The following is a 12935-nucleotide window of genomic DNA, read 5'->3' as shown; positions in this document are numbered from 1 at the left end:
AAAAGTTCGGGGTGGTGGGGGACAACATGAAAAATTCCCCTCGAATCATTACAGGGGTGGGTTCATCCTATTCACGAAATCCATAATTCCCTGCATACCCCAGGCTCACGGATGCATGAGATTCACTCAGAGAACCTACAGAATGCCAGCATCAACTGTGTGGCAGTTTTGTGCCTCCATGCCAGACTCCTCTTCTCTCTGAGCCATGCTTCCCGTTCCAGGGCTGCATCTGCTGGCCTGAAATGGGTGGGTGGGGATTTTACAGGGTGCTGAAGATAATGCAGAGTCAAGCTAGCTCTAAGAGCTGTGCTGTGCATTTCATAGACTCCTAGGGCTGGAAGAGACCTCAGGAGGTCATCGAGTCCAGCCCCCTGTCCAAAGCAGGACCAACCCTAACTAAATCATACCAGCCAACACTTTATCAAGCTGGGACTTAAAAACTCCTAGAGATGGAGATTCCTCCACCTCTCTAGGTAACACATTCCAGTGCTTCACCACCTTCCTAGTGAAATAGTTTTTCCTAATATCCAACCTACACCTTCCCCACTGCAACTTAATACCATTGCCCCTTGTTCTGCCATCTGTCACCACTGAGAACAGACCCTCTCCAGCCTCTTTAGAATCCCCTTTCAGGAAATTAAAGCCCTGGGGTGAGCTGTAGGGTGTAAAGTCCTGGGAGTCAAAGAAGCTGAAATGTTAAGGGAGATTATAGAGGCTATCACAATAAAAAACACAGTAATAATAGGAGATTTCAATTATTCCCATATTGATTGGGTACATGTCACCTCAGGACAGGATTCAGAGATTAAATTTCTTGATGCTTAAATGACTGCTTCTTGGAGCAGCTAGTACAGGAACCCACAAGGGGAGAGTCAATTCTCGATCCAGTCCTGACTGGAACGCAGGATCTGGTCCAAGAGGTAACTGTTACTGGACCGCTTGGAAATAGTGACCACAATATAATAACTTTTAATCTTCCTGTGTTGGAAAGAACACCGCAGCGGTCAAACACTCTGGCATTTAATTTCAAAAAGGGGAATTACACTAACATGAGGAAGCTAGTTAAACAGAAACTAAAAGGTAGAGTAACTAAACTAAAATCCCTGGAAGCTGCATGGAAACTGTTTAAAGACACCGTACTAGAGGCCCAACTAAAATGTATACCCCAAATAAAAAAACACAGTAAGAGACCTAACAAAGAACTACCATGGCTTAACAGCCATGTTAAAAAGGCAGTGAGAGAGAAAAGGGCAGCTTTTAAAAAGTGGAAGTCAAATCCTAGCGAGGAAAATAGAAAGGAACATAAACACTCCCAAATTAAGTGTCATAATGTAGTAAGAAAAGCCAAAAAAGATTTTGAGGAACAGCTAGCCAAAAATTCAAAAAATGATAGTAAAATGTTTTTTAAATACATTAGAAGCAGGAAGCCCCCTAAAAAAGGAGTGGGGCCCTTGGATGATAAAGATATAAAAGGAGCGATCAAGGAAGACAGTGCCATTGAGGAGCGATTAAATGATTTCTTTGCTTCAGTCTTCACGGCTCAGGATGTTACAGAGGTTCCTAAATCTGAGCCAGCCTTTTTAGGTGACAAATCTGAGGAACTCTCCCAGATTGAAGTGACATTAGAGGAGGTTTTGGAGTTAATTGATAAGCTGAATAGTAACAAGTCTCCAGGACCAGACAGTATTCACCCAAGGGTTCTGAAAGAACTCAAATGTGAAATTGCGGAGTTATTAAGAGTGGTTTGTAACCTATCCTTTAAATCCGCTTCGGTACCCAATGACTGGAAGACGGCCAATATAACGCCAATATTTAAAAAAGGCTCCAGAGGAGACCCTGGCAATTATAGACCGATAAGTCTAACATCAGTACCAGGCAAATTAGTAGAAACAATAGTAAAGAATAAAATTGCAAGGCACGTAGAAGAGCACGAATTGTTGGGCAAAAGTCAGCATGGTTTCTGCAGAGGGAAGTTGTGTCTAACTAATCTATTAGAATTCTTTGAAGGGGTTAATAAACATGCGGACAAGGGGCACCCAGTGGACATAATATACCTAGATTTCCAGAAAGCCTTTGACACGGTCCCACACCAAAGGCTTTTAGGTAAATTAGGCGGTCATGGGATAGGAGGAAAGATCCTTTCATGGATCGGGAATTGGTTAAAAGACAGAAAACAAAGGATTGGAATAAATAGTAATTTTTCACAATGGAGGGGGGTAACTAGCGGTGCTCCCCAGGGGTCAGTCCTGGGACCAATCCTGTTCAACTTGTTCATCAATGATCTAGAAAATGAGGTAAGCAGTGAGGTGGCAAAATTTGCAGATGACACCAAGTTGTTCAGGACAGTCAAAACCAAAAGGGATTGTGAAGAACTACAAAAAGATCTCAGCAAACTGAGTGATTGGGCAGCAAAATGGCAAATGAAATTTAATGTGGGTAAGTGTAAGGTAATGCACATTGGAAAAAATAACCCAAATACACGTACAACATGATGGGGTCAAATTTAGCTACGACAGATCAGGAAAGGGATCTTGAAGTTATAGTGGAGAGTTCTCTGAAGACATCCACGCAGTGTGCAGCGGCAGTTAGTAAAGCAAATAGGATGTTAGGAATTATTAAAAAAGGGATAGATAATAAGACAAAAGATATCATACTTCCCCTATATAAAACTATGGTATGCCCACATCTTGAGTACTGCATGCAGATGTGGTCTCCTCACCTCAAAAAAGATATATTGGCATTAGAAAAGGTTCAGAAAAGGGCGACTAAGATGATTAGGGGTTTGGAACGGGTCCCATACGGGGAGAGGCTAGAGAGACTGGGACTTTTCAGGCTGGAAAAGAGGCGATTGATGGGCGATATGATAGAGGTATATAAAATCATGAATGGTGTGGAGAAAGTGAATATAGAAAAATTATTTACCTTTTCCCATAATACAAGAACTAGGGGACACCAAACGAAATTGATGGGTAGTAGGTTCAAAACTAATAAAAGGAAATTTTTCTTCACACAGCGCACAGTCAACCTGTGGAACTCCTTGCCAGAGGAGGCTGTGAAGGCCAGGACTCTATTAGGGTTTAAAAAAGAGCTCGATAAATTTTTGCAGGTTAGGTCCATAAATGGCTATTAGCCAGGGGTAAAGTATGGTGCCCTAGCCTTCAGTACAAGGGCAGGAGATGGATGGCAGGAGATAAATCACTTGATCATTGTCTTCTGTTCTCCTTCTCTGGGGCACCTGGCATTGGCCACTGTCAACAGACGGGATACTGGGCTGGATGGACCTTTGGTCTGACCCAGTATGGCCATTCTTATGTTCTTATGTTCTTATGTAAGCTAATCACTCGATGAATGTGTAATGAGAAACTCCCATTAACTATATCATATATTCAACTACACATGTGCTCTGTCCTGTGCCCATTTACATCCTTCTGTGACACTACACCTAGACAGCAGTGGGAGATTAAGGTCAAGCAGAGTTGTCCCATCCACCGGACGGGTCAGCGCAGTTGTCCCAGGTCCTACGCTTCAGGGGGATGTAGGGCTTGGGTAGTGTGAGGGCCAGCAGCAGCACAACCAACCCTGGTCCACTCTGGCTGGTGGCAGCAGGACCAGCCATGCTCTACTCCATACCACCTGCTCCTGGCATCACGTGGGAGAGGAGAGGTCAGGGGCTTGGGGAAGGGGCAGGGCAGAGCAGGGGCAGGTATAGGCAGGATGGAGTCTGAGGAGAAGGGGTGAGATGGGAACAAGATGAGGTGGAGCAAGGGCAGGAAAAGGCAGAGGGAGGCATGGCCTGGGAAGGGGGCATTGTCCTGAACTCCATACCCTCTAGGAATGGCCCTGATTTCAAGTGCTCACAACGTACTTGGCACTGTACAGAACCCAGTGGAAGACCAAGTCCCAGCTGTAAAATGCAGATGACAGTAACTCCTGTCCCTGTTCCACAGGGCTGACATAAAGATAAATAGATTAGAAACTGTGAGGCCCTCAGATACTAAAGTAATTGATCCCAGATAAATACCACAAGTAGACCACAGTTTCAATGGGACAACACTCCCATGAGTTTATCTGAACCACTTTCTATAAACAAATCTTTTCTTAGCAGTCTCCCAATCTGCGATTTGATTTTCCCTGAGAGATTTTCTGATCTAACATCCTGTTTGGAGCCAGTGGGATTTGCCTTGAATATCTACTCTCCATTTGCTGTGGCTTCAGAAGTTTTTGCATGAAAGAAACCACAGTCACAATACACGCTGGTTTTATTATCATGTTATTTAAAGATCTTGCAAACATTACAAAGCAGGCTAAGGATATTTCTTTCCAGTTATACAACTGCTGAACTAAAAGTGGGCAAACACTAGGCATACCTCACACTGAGTGAGGGATTTTACCAACCCCTCCCTGAACGGAGCGGCTTTCCACCATAGATCCTGAACCAGCACAGATCAGGCTGCAGGACTATAAGACCTTACTTAGCAGTGTCTGCATTACACAAAGTATATTTTGCTCCTAAAATTACTGGCATATCTTTCTATGGGTCAGAAAAGCCTTTTAAAATATCTTTACATATGGTTTTAAAGGGCAGGCACCTTCCTCCAATAAATACCAACCACATATGGTAAAAAATAATAATCCTAGGCTAATTATGTACAATATTTTGAGTAAAATCTGTGATATGTAATAATAATAAAGCAGCACCCTGAGAACACACAAAACTGTAGAAGAGAAGGACCTTCACTAACACAGTCACTCACCAGATAGGATTATAATCAAAAGACCCCCAAAATAGCTTCCTTTATAGCCCCAGTACGCAATCCCTGGCAACTTTACACAGAAAATTTCAGTGATGGTGCTGAAATAGAGGTGCAGAAGACAGATGTCTATATACAGCTGTAACAACAGGCATTTCTATATTGTCTACAAACCAACAGAATTGACATGCTCTGCCACTCTTTAAAATATGAATTACTCCCACACCCCCGCAGGGTCTACTATCTGCTGTAGCTTACATCTGATGGTGTTGGTTTAAAAAGCACAGGGGTCTTCTGGATAAAATCCAAAGCAATGTCCAACTCCCACCTGCCCTCTGGTACCCAGGGCAGATCTGCTGAAAGGAACGAGTCTGAGACCAAATTCATCCCTGGTGTAAATCCACACAACAGGAATCAGTGACTGTTCAATAAAACAGAGATTAGGAAACTGGCTCTGCATTTCCTGGGTTTTTCACCAACGAATTCAGCCCCTTTATTTAAAAATAATAAGTAAATAAAAGACGGAGCAGTTCTGTAGCACCTTAAAAACTAACCAATTTATGCGCTAGGTAATAAGTATCAGAGAGGTAGCTGGTTAGTCTGTAGCTTCCAGAACAACAAGAAGTCTTGTGGCACCTTATAGACTAACAGATATTCTGACAGTCCTGAAACAAAACAACTTTTGATTTGTGAATTTTTTTGGTTTTTTGTTTTTGAAATGTTTCTGTTTCAGGACTGTCAAAATATCTTTTCGTCTATACGGTGCCACAAGACTTCTTGTTGTTCTCTGTGTTAGGTAAGGCGCTTCAGTGGGTAAACCCCCCCCCCCCCCCATCAGACTACAAACCAACAGGGCTACTATTTACTCAGATGCTTTCTGTCACTGTAGGCTCCCAAGCAGCGGTAAGTCCTAACACCAAAGAGGCAAATCACTGTGTCCCAAACACACCCCGAAGAGCCATCAACAGCTCGGCCCTATCTCAGCCCAAGGGACTCTGCCCGAACGACCCCACCTCCTCTGCCTGCAGCCCCCGCCTCGCCCATCTGCAGGGTGGGAAGTCAAAACGGAACCTCCGGGGGTTTAAACACAGCTTCGGGCCGGGCTTTGCTTCGGGGTGGGACGGAGCTCAGCGCCTCCGCCCACGCTGGAAGCACAGGGCGCTAACCTCACAACCAGGCCGCCAGCAACCTGCCCTCGCCTCGCCCCTTACCCAGCCTGATGCCATTCTGCGCGGCCACTTGCTCGCTCTGGTCCTGCAAGAAGTGGTCCTGGGACCGGCTGAGTTTCGGCTGCCTCCAGAAGCACTGCATGGTCCGGCGCTGGGGCTGGAGGGGAGCGGGGAGCACACAGCCTCCCCCGGCCTCCCCGAATCAGCCAGTCTCCCAGAAGGGCTTGTTAGTAAACACCCTCCCAAGCTCCAGGAAGCAGCGGCAGGAGAGGGAGGAGGCCGGCGGTGGGAGGGACGATGGGATGTGTCGCCTCGTGGCTCTTTCCCAGGCGGCTGCCCTGGAGGCGAAATCGCAGCAAGCTGCTGCCCCGCCGCTCCCTGGGTGGAGGGGGGCAAAGGCAGCTGCAGCGCGCGGGGCGTCGCCCGCCGGGGAAACAGCTTCCCGGGGGCAGCCCGCTGCTGGCGTGAGCCGGGGTGCACGGGCGGCCGACCATGGGCTGAGGCGGCAGCTGAGCGGCTTCCAAGGCGCTCGGAGGCGAGCAACCCCTGCTGGGGCGCAGGGCTACGGCCTTTCCTCCCGCCCGGGAAGATGAGGGCTAAGGGAGCCCCATATTGTGGGGCTGGAGCCATTTGTGCAGGGAGGGTGCAGGAAGCCACTGAACAGACGGGTAATGCAGGGCTTGCTGTGGAAACCACTTCAAGCCACTGCTCCATTTCCAGCAGTCCTGAGTTGGTATCAGCTGTGGTGAATACCTGGTTCTGGGGAGTTCAGGGGTTCTCTACCCAGTTGTGCCAAAGATGTCCTGTGTGATCCCAGCCAAGTCACCTAGCCTGTGGCTCGTGTGCCCCACCTGCAAACCTGGGATAACAATAATTCCCTTCTCCCACCCTTTGTCCTGTGTGCTTGCATTGCGAGCTCTCTGGGTTAGGAACTGTCACTTACTACATGTTTGTAGTGCCCTTGCATTATGTGGCCATGATTTCAGCTGGGGCCTCTAAACGCTACTGAAATATAAGACAAGCCCCCAGAGAGCAGAGCATCTTTCTTTTCTATATCCTGGGATCGTGAGTGAGGTCTTAGCTACTCTAGCCTTGTTTCCCTAAGATTTCCTATTGTTTCCATCCCATGAGCAGCTCCTCTGTGTGGGTAGCAAGGAGAGGAGCAGTGCTGCCTAGTGGATATAGCACAGACTGGGAGTCAGGAGAACGGATTCTAGGTAATTTTAGGTAAGTTACTTCACCTCTCTGCATCTTCGCTTCCCCCATTACAAAGCGAAGGCAGTGATACTGACCTCCTTTGTATTGGGCTTTGAGATCTAGTGGGGTAAGAATCAGCTGCCATTTATTTCAAACCCTGGTTTTAGTCTCCCCGCAATGAGTCTAAGCCAGTCACTTTTAGACCTAAACTCCAAGTGGCAGAGAGAAATGTTTCTTTAGTACACTGGGGGCGGGGGGAATTGATGTACATACTATCCATTCTCACTGAGAACCATAAATCAAAACTCATGGGTTAACATAAAGAATGTGGTTTCTTCGGTCAAATCCCAGGACATGATCAGAATCATTTACCATTGGCCTCTGAAGACATTAATTAGTTAAATGCCTCAGTGATCAGCCGGAGACTCTGACCAGTCTTGGAACTGCAGTAAACAAACAAGTTTTTGTCAGAGTTAGCCAATATGATTGCAAAACACAAATAACTAGAGGATAGGGGAAATACAATCTCTAACTAAGAAGTTACTGACCATTTTAATCAGGGATTAGACAGGCTACAAAGATAAATTCCTCACTCATAAGTAAATCATTGCTTTGTTTGTTTTTAACTCTTCACAGAACCTGCCCCTGCAGTGTGTTATCTGGCAAGGCTGCCATTGTAAGTTATGGATTCTAGGAAGAAATCCTACCTTGGCCTGGAGATGGACTGGATGATCTAAAAAGTCTTATAATATGGACTGCAAGACTTGGCTCTAAACTGCACTTGTAATTCACACATCATGGCACTGGATACCAGTCTAATTAAAGAAGAAAAAAACCCACCATAGCACTGCACTAATCACCTGGCAAAGCTGGCAGTTTGCATCCTTTGACTTGTCTTTCTGACCTGGCCACAGCTAGTTTCACTCCCTAGAGCACCACTTTGGAGGACAGAGAATATCTGTTTAATGTTCTTACCAGACCAAACTCGTTTTTAAACAACACAGGTTACTCAAGTGCTATATTTGCCTGATCTTCAACATTGTTCTGAGTAAAGAGCTGTCCCCCATCAGCCACTTGGACAAAGCTTCTGGAGCAACATAGACATTTACCCAGGTTGAGCAGGTTGCAAACACAGTGATGTGAAAACTAGATTTTATTCTGGGGCTTTGGAGACAGGAGGCAGGAAACTCTGTTTGGTTTTAAAACAAAGATGAAGGCTTTGGGCCAGAAAGCCTTGCTTTGGGAAACAACAAATCTTTATTTCATTGAGGTTTGGGTTACATAAAGGTGATATATTTTATAAACAATGTGTAAATCTTCCTCATGGTGAGAGGTTGACATTATGTGTTACTTATTACCTAATGATCATATGTGTTTTGTGTCATCATGTTACATTCCAGAGTTGGTTGCATTTCAGCATGGAAGGGAATGATTCCTACGTAAATGTTGCAGGCCAGGGTTTTCTATCGTTACTCACACTGGATAGTACCTTGCTTGGATCCCAGTCCTTAAAACTTTTCCTCAACCATGCAACTTTACCCATATGAGCAATCTCACTGAGATCATGTGGGATTACTCACGTGAGTACAGTTTTCCGTGTGCATAAGCCTTTGCAGGATCTGGGGCTTAGTGGGCAGTCCCACTGATTTCAATAGGATTACTCACGGAGTAAGGCACTACTCATTGTAAGGATGGCAAAATCTTGTCCTAAAGCTAAAGTACTTAGGCCAGGTCAACACTAGACATTAAAGTTGATTGTAGATATGCAATTAGAGCTACGGCAATTGAGCAGCTAGAATCAACTTATCTTCAGTCGACTTACGTGGCCCTCCTCATAGAGGGAGGTTGAGGGGAAAAGCTCTCCCATCAACCTCCCTTACTCCTTGTGATATTGAGGAGTACAGGGGCCCACTGCAGACTCATATCCTCTGGCCTAGGTGCCTTATTTCAAAGGGAATTAGGTGCCTAAATACTTCTGAGGATCTTGGCCTTAAAAAATGACAAGGAAGTCAGCATTGGAGATGGGTAGAAAGGTGGGGATCTTAGAGACAGTAAAAAGGAAGCAATCTATGGATCCTTTGGAATATATATAACAATAATGATATATAGCAGCTCACAGCTTGAAAGCATTTTCCAAATGCTGTATAGTCACTACTCTCCACAACACTCCACCTAAAGGTGAGTAAGGAAGCACTATTATTTCACAAGAAGCAGACAGTGTTTTAAGCTGTTAGGGCAGGACTGTCCTGCTCTCCCTCTGTATAGCACCTAGCACCATGGCTCTGTGATCTCAAGGCAGACTGATTACTGATCACTACTGTAATACAGAGAACAGAAAAGTTACTTGATTTGCCCAAATTAGCATCTGATTTGGGATTAGAACTCAAGACTGCTCAGCTCCTAGATCTGTGCTAACACAACCAGAGCATGATGCCATTGGGTGACTGAATATGCTGCCACTCATTATTATGTAAGACAGGAGAGATCCTGTACCATGAATAATCATTACTATGATTGTTGTATAGCAGGTGCCAATTATGTAATCCCTGCTGATGTCAGTGGGAATTTCCCCCAGAGGGCAAAGGTCACACATTACACCTGTAAAATGTAGGGGAAAATGCATCTCTTTTTTAAATGACACATTTCTTTTAAGAAACAGAATACCTCCACTTGATGGACTTGCCCATCTAATGAGAACAATAAGAAGTCCCGTGGTTTCAGATCCCAGGTGAGCAGCCTGTGTGCATGTTCTCTTCAGAGGAGTCCCATGCAGGAGGCCAGTCCCACACAACAGCTAGCTGGGCTGCTTGTTTTCCTGATACTTTTTATTTTATGTGATTAATGCTGATTATAGCCCATCTTGTCAGGTGGAGATCCACAGTTTGTCCCTGAACAACAAAAAGTCCTGTGGCACGTTATAGACTAACAGATATTTTGGAGCATAAGCTTTCATGGGCAAAGACCTGCTTCATCAGATGCATGAGTAGCGGGGGGAAGGGTTTCAGGGGAGTATTTAAAGAGGGGGTTCCCAGTAAAAGGGAGGGCCAGAGCTGCAAAGGTCTATTCAATTAGGATAGAAATGGCCCATTATCAATAGTGTACATCAAGGGAAGAGAAAACAAGTCAGATCAGTCGGGGGGATGTGGCCCGTTGTCAGATTCTAATGTGGAGATGTGAACATCCAGAGCAGAGAAGCTGCTTTTTTAAGGGGCCAGCCATTCCCAGTCTCTGTTTAATCTTTGGTTGACGGAGTCAAATTTGCAAATGAATTGCAGCTCAGAGATTTCTCTCTCCATTTTATTTTTGAAATTTTTTGTTGTAGGACTGCTACTTTTAAATCTGCCACTGAGTATCCAGGGAGATTGAAGTGTTCTCCTACAGGTTTTTGTGTGTTACCATTCCTGATAGCTGATTTATGTCCATTTATTCTTTTACAGAGAGACTGTCCAGTATGGCCAATGGAAATTGCAGTGGGGCATTGCTGGCACATGATGGCATATATTATATTAGTAGATATGCAGGTAAAGGAGCCCCTGATGGTTTGGTTGATATTAGGTCCTGTGATGAGAATGCTGGTGTAGATATGTGAGCAGAGCTGGCAGCGTGGTTTGTTGCAGGGATCGGTTCCAGGTTTAGAGTTACTGTGTTGTGGTCTAGAGTTGCTGGTGAGGATTTGTTTAAGGTTGGCAGGCTGTCTGTAGGCGAGGACAGGCCTGCCTCCCAAGGTCTGTGAGAGTGAAGGATCATTGTTCAGGGTGGGTTGCAGATCACTAATAATGCATTGGAGAGGCTTTAGCTGTGGGCTCTATGTGATGGCCATTGGTGTTCTCTTGTTTTCCTTCTGAGGCCTGTCTTGTAGCAGGTGGCTTTTGGGTACCCATCTGTCTCTGTCAATCTGTTTCTTCACTTCCTTAGGTGGGTATTATAGTTTGAGGAGAGCTTGGTAAAGGTCTTGTAGATGTTTGTTTCTGTCTGACGGACCAGAACAAATACGGTTGTACCTTAGTGCCTGGCTGAATACAATGGATTGTGTGGTGTGCCCTGGGTGGAAGCTGGAGGTGTGTAGATAAGCATAGTGGTCCATGGGTTTTTGTTATAGGGTGGTATTTATGTGACCATCGCTTATCTGCACAGTGGTGTCCAGGAAGTGGATCTCTTGTGCGGACTGGTCCAGGCTAAGGTTGATGGTGGGGTGGAAACTGTTGAAATCATGGTGGAACTCTTCAAGAGCCTCCTTCCCCTGGGTCCAGATGATGAAGATGTCATCAGTGTAGCACAAGTAGAGGAGGGGTGCTAGGGGACAAGAACTGAGGAAGTGTTGTTCCAGGTCAGCCATAAAAATGTTGGCATTCTGTGAGGCCATGTGGGTGCCCATAGCAGTGCCACTGATTTGAAGGTATAAATTGTCCTGAAATCTGAAATAGTTGTGGGTGAGGACAAAGTCACAAAGCTCCGCCACCATTTGTGCCTCAGTCTCATCAGGGATAATGTTCCTAACAGCTTGGAGTCCTTCTTCATGTGGGATATTGGTGTAAAGGGCCTCTGTATCCGTGGTGGCCAGGATGGTGTTTTCAGGAAGGTCACCAATGAATTGTAGTTTCCTGAGGAAGTCAGTGGTGTCTCGAAGAAAGTTGGAAGTGCTGGTAGCACAGGGTCTAAGTGGAGAGTCCACATATCCAGACAACCGTGTTGTGAGAGTGCCAGTCCCTGAGAGGATGGGGCGTCTGGGATTCCCAGGTTTATGGATCTTGGGTAGAAGGTAGAATAAACCTGGTTTGGGTTCAAGGGGTGTGTCTGTGTAGATTTGTTCCTGTGTTTTTATAGGGAGGGTCTTCAACAGATGCTGTAGGTTCTTTGTGTATTCCTCAGTGGGATCCTGGAGTAGTGGCTTGTAGAATGTTGTCCACCTAATGTCAGAATTCCTTACAAAACGGCAATAGAGTCAAACTCTGGGAATATTCCCCAAACTGGAATTTTCTGGAGTTTCTGTCATTCTTGCAGGTAAAACAGGAATAATGTTATTCTGCAGTTATAAGGCTAGTGCAAATAGTATATTCACTATACCATCGCTTGGAAAATGAGCATGACGCCTGCATCATTGCAGATCAACTGCTCCTTGGAGAAGTGTACTGAACAATGGTGAAAAGACCCCGTGCTGCATTCCCAAACATGTGATATGATCTCCGAAGAACTTGAATTTCAAGCATGTGACTGTCTAAAGGTGAAGTGGGTAAAGTTTTCAACTTTCCTTCTCTCAGCAGGGACTGCAGGAATGAGTCCATGGGTACACAAGGACTTCACTCAGACAAGGGAAAACAACAATATGCATTTCAAACCAAAACACAGAGAAGGGCCCAAGTTGCAAAGTTTAGATCCAGATCCATATTCCAGATTAGTTCCAGAGTTCTAATTTAAGACCATGAGTATGTACTTTGATGGCTGGAGCACTCGATAGGCAGCCCACAGACCAGATCCAGACTGCCAGTTGCTTTTGCACAAAGGCCAAAATTTTTTTTATTAACTTCTTATCCTTCTTGTTATTTTTATTATTATTTTCGCTGGTGCCGGGATCTTGACTATACCTTGAAAAGGAATATGGAGCCTGACAAAAATAATTAATATCCCAGGTCTATGGCACATTAGGAAATAATTGTAATCCAGGTAGGCTTTCATGAGCTGGCTCTAATCTAGCTATTCCAGTAGGGAGGACGTGACAGCACAGACCATTATGGGCCAGCAAGCCATGTTCCTGCCCAGGATGCCACTGGGATGGTCCTGTGGTGGCTAGTTCATGCTGAAGGCCATGCCACACATCTTG

General features: G+C 45.3%; 1 protein-coding gene across 2 annotated transcripts in view; it reads right to left on the bottom strand.

Annotated features, from left to right (window-relative positions):
- The window catches only part of PLCD1 (phospholipase C delta 1), a 90414-nt gene that overhangs the window by 67382 nt on the left and 10097 nt on the right, over window positions 1–12935 (bottom strand). Inside the window, exon 1 of one of the 2 annotated variants that reach the window (XM_074985164.1) lies at window positions 5963–6275. The exons of the other annotated variant lie outside the window; for it this stretch is intronic. Coding sequence (XP_074841265.1) covers window positions 5963–6062 — 100 coding nt within the window. The 5' untranslated portion in view covers window positions 6063–6275. Of the gene's footprint in view, window positions 1–5962; window positions 6276–12935 lie in introns of those variants that run through there. 2 annotated transcript variants of the gene reach the window in all.

Source organism: Carettochelys insculpta, chromosome 2 (genome assembly GCF_033958435.1).
Source record: "Carettochelys insculpta isolate YL-2023 chromosome 2, ASM3395843v1, whole genome shotgun sequence".
Classification (NCBI taxonomy): Eukaryota; Metazoa; Chordata; order Testudines; family Carettochelyidae; genus Carettochelys; species Carettochelys insculpta.
The sequence above is the reverse complement of the archived record's forward strand: the minus strand, read 5'-3'. Positions and strand labels throughout refer to the sequence as shown.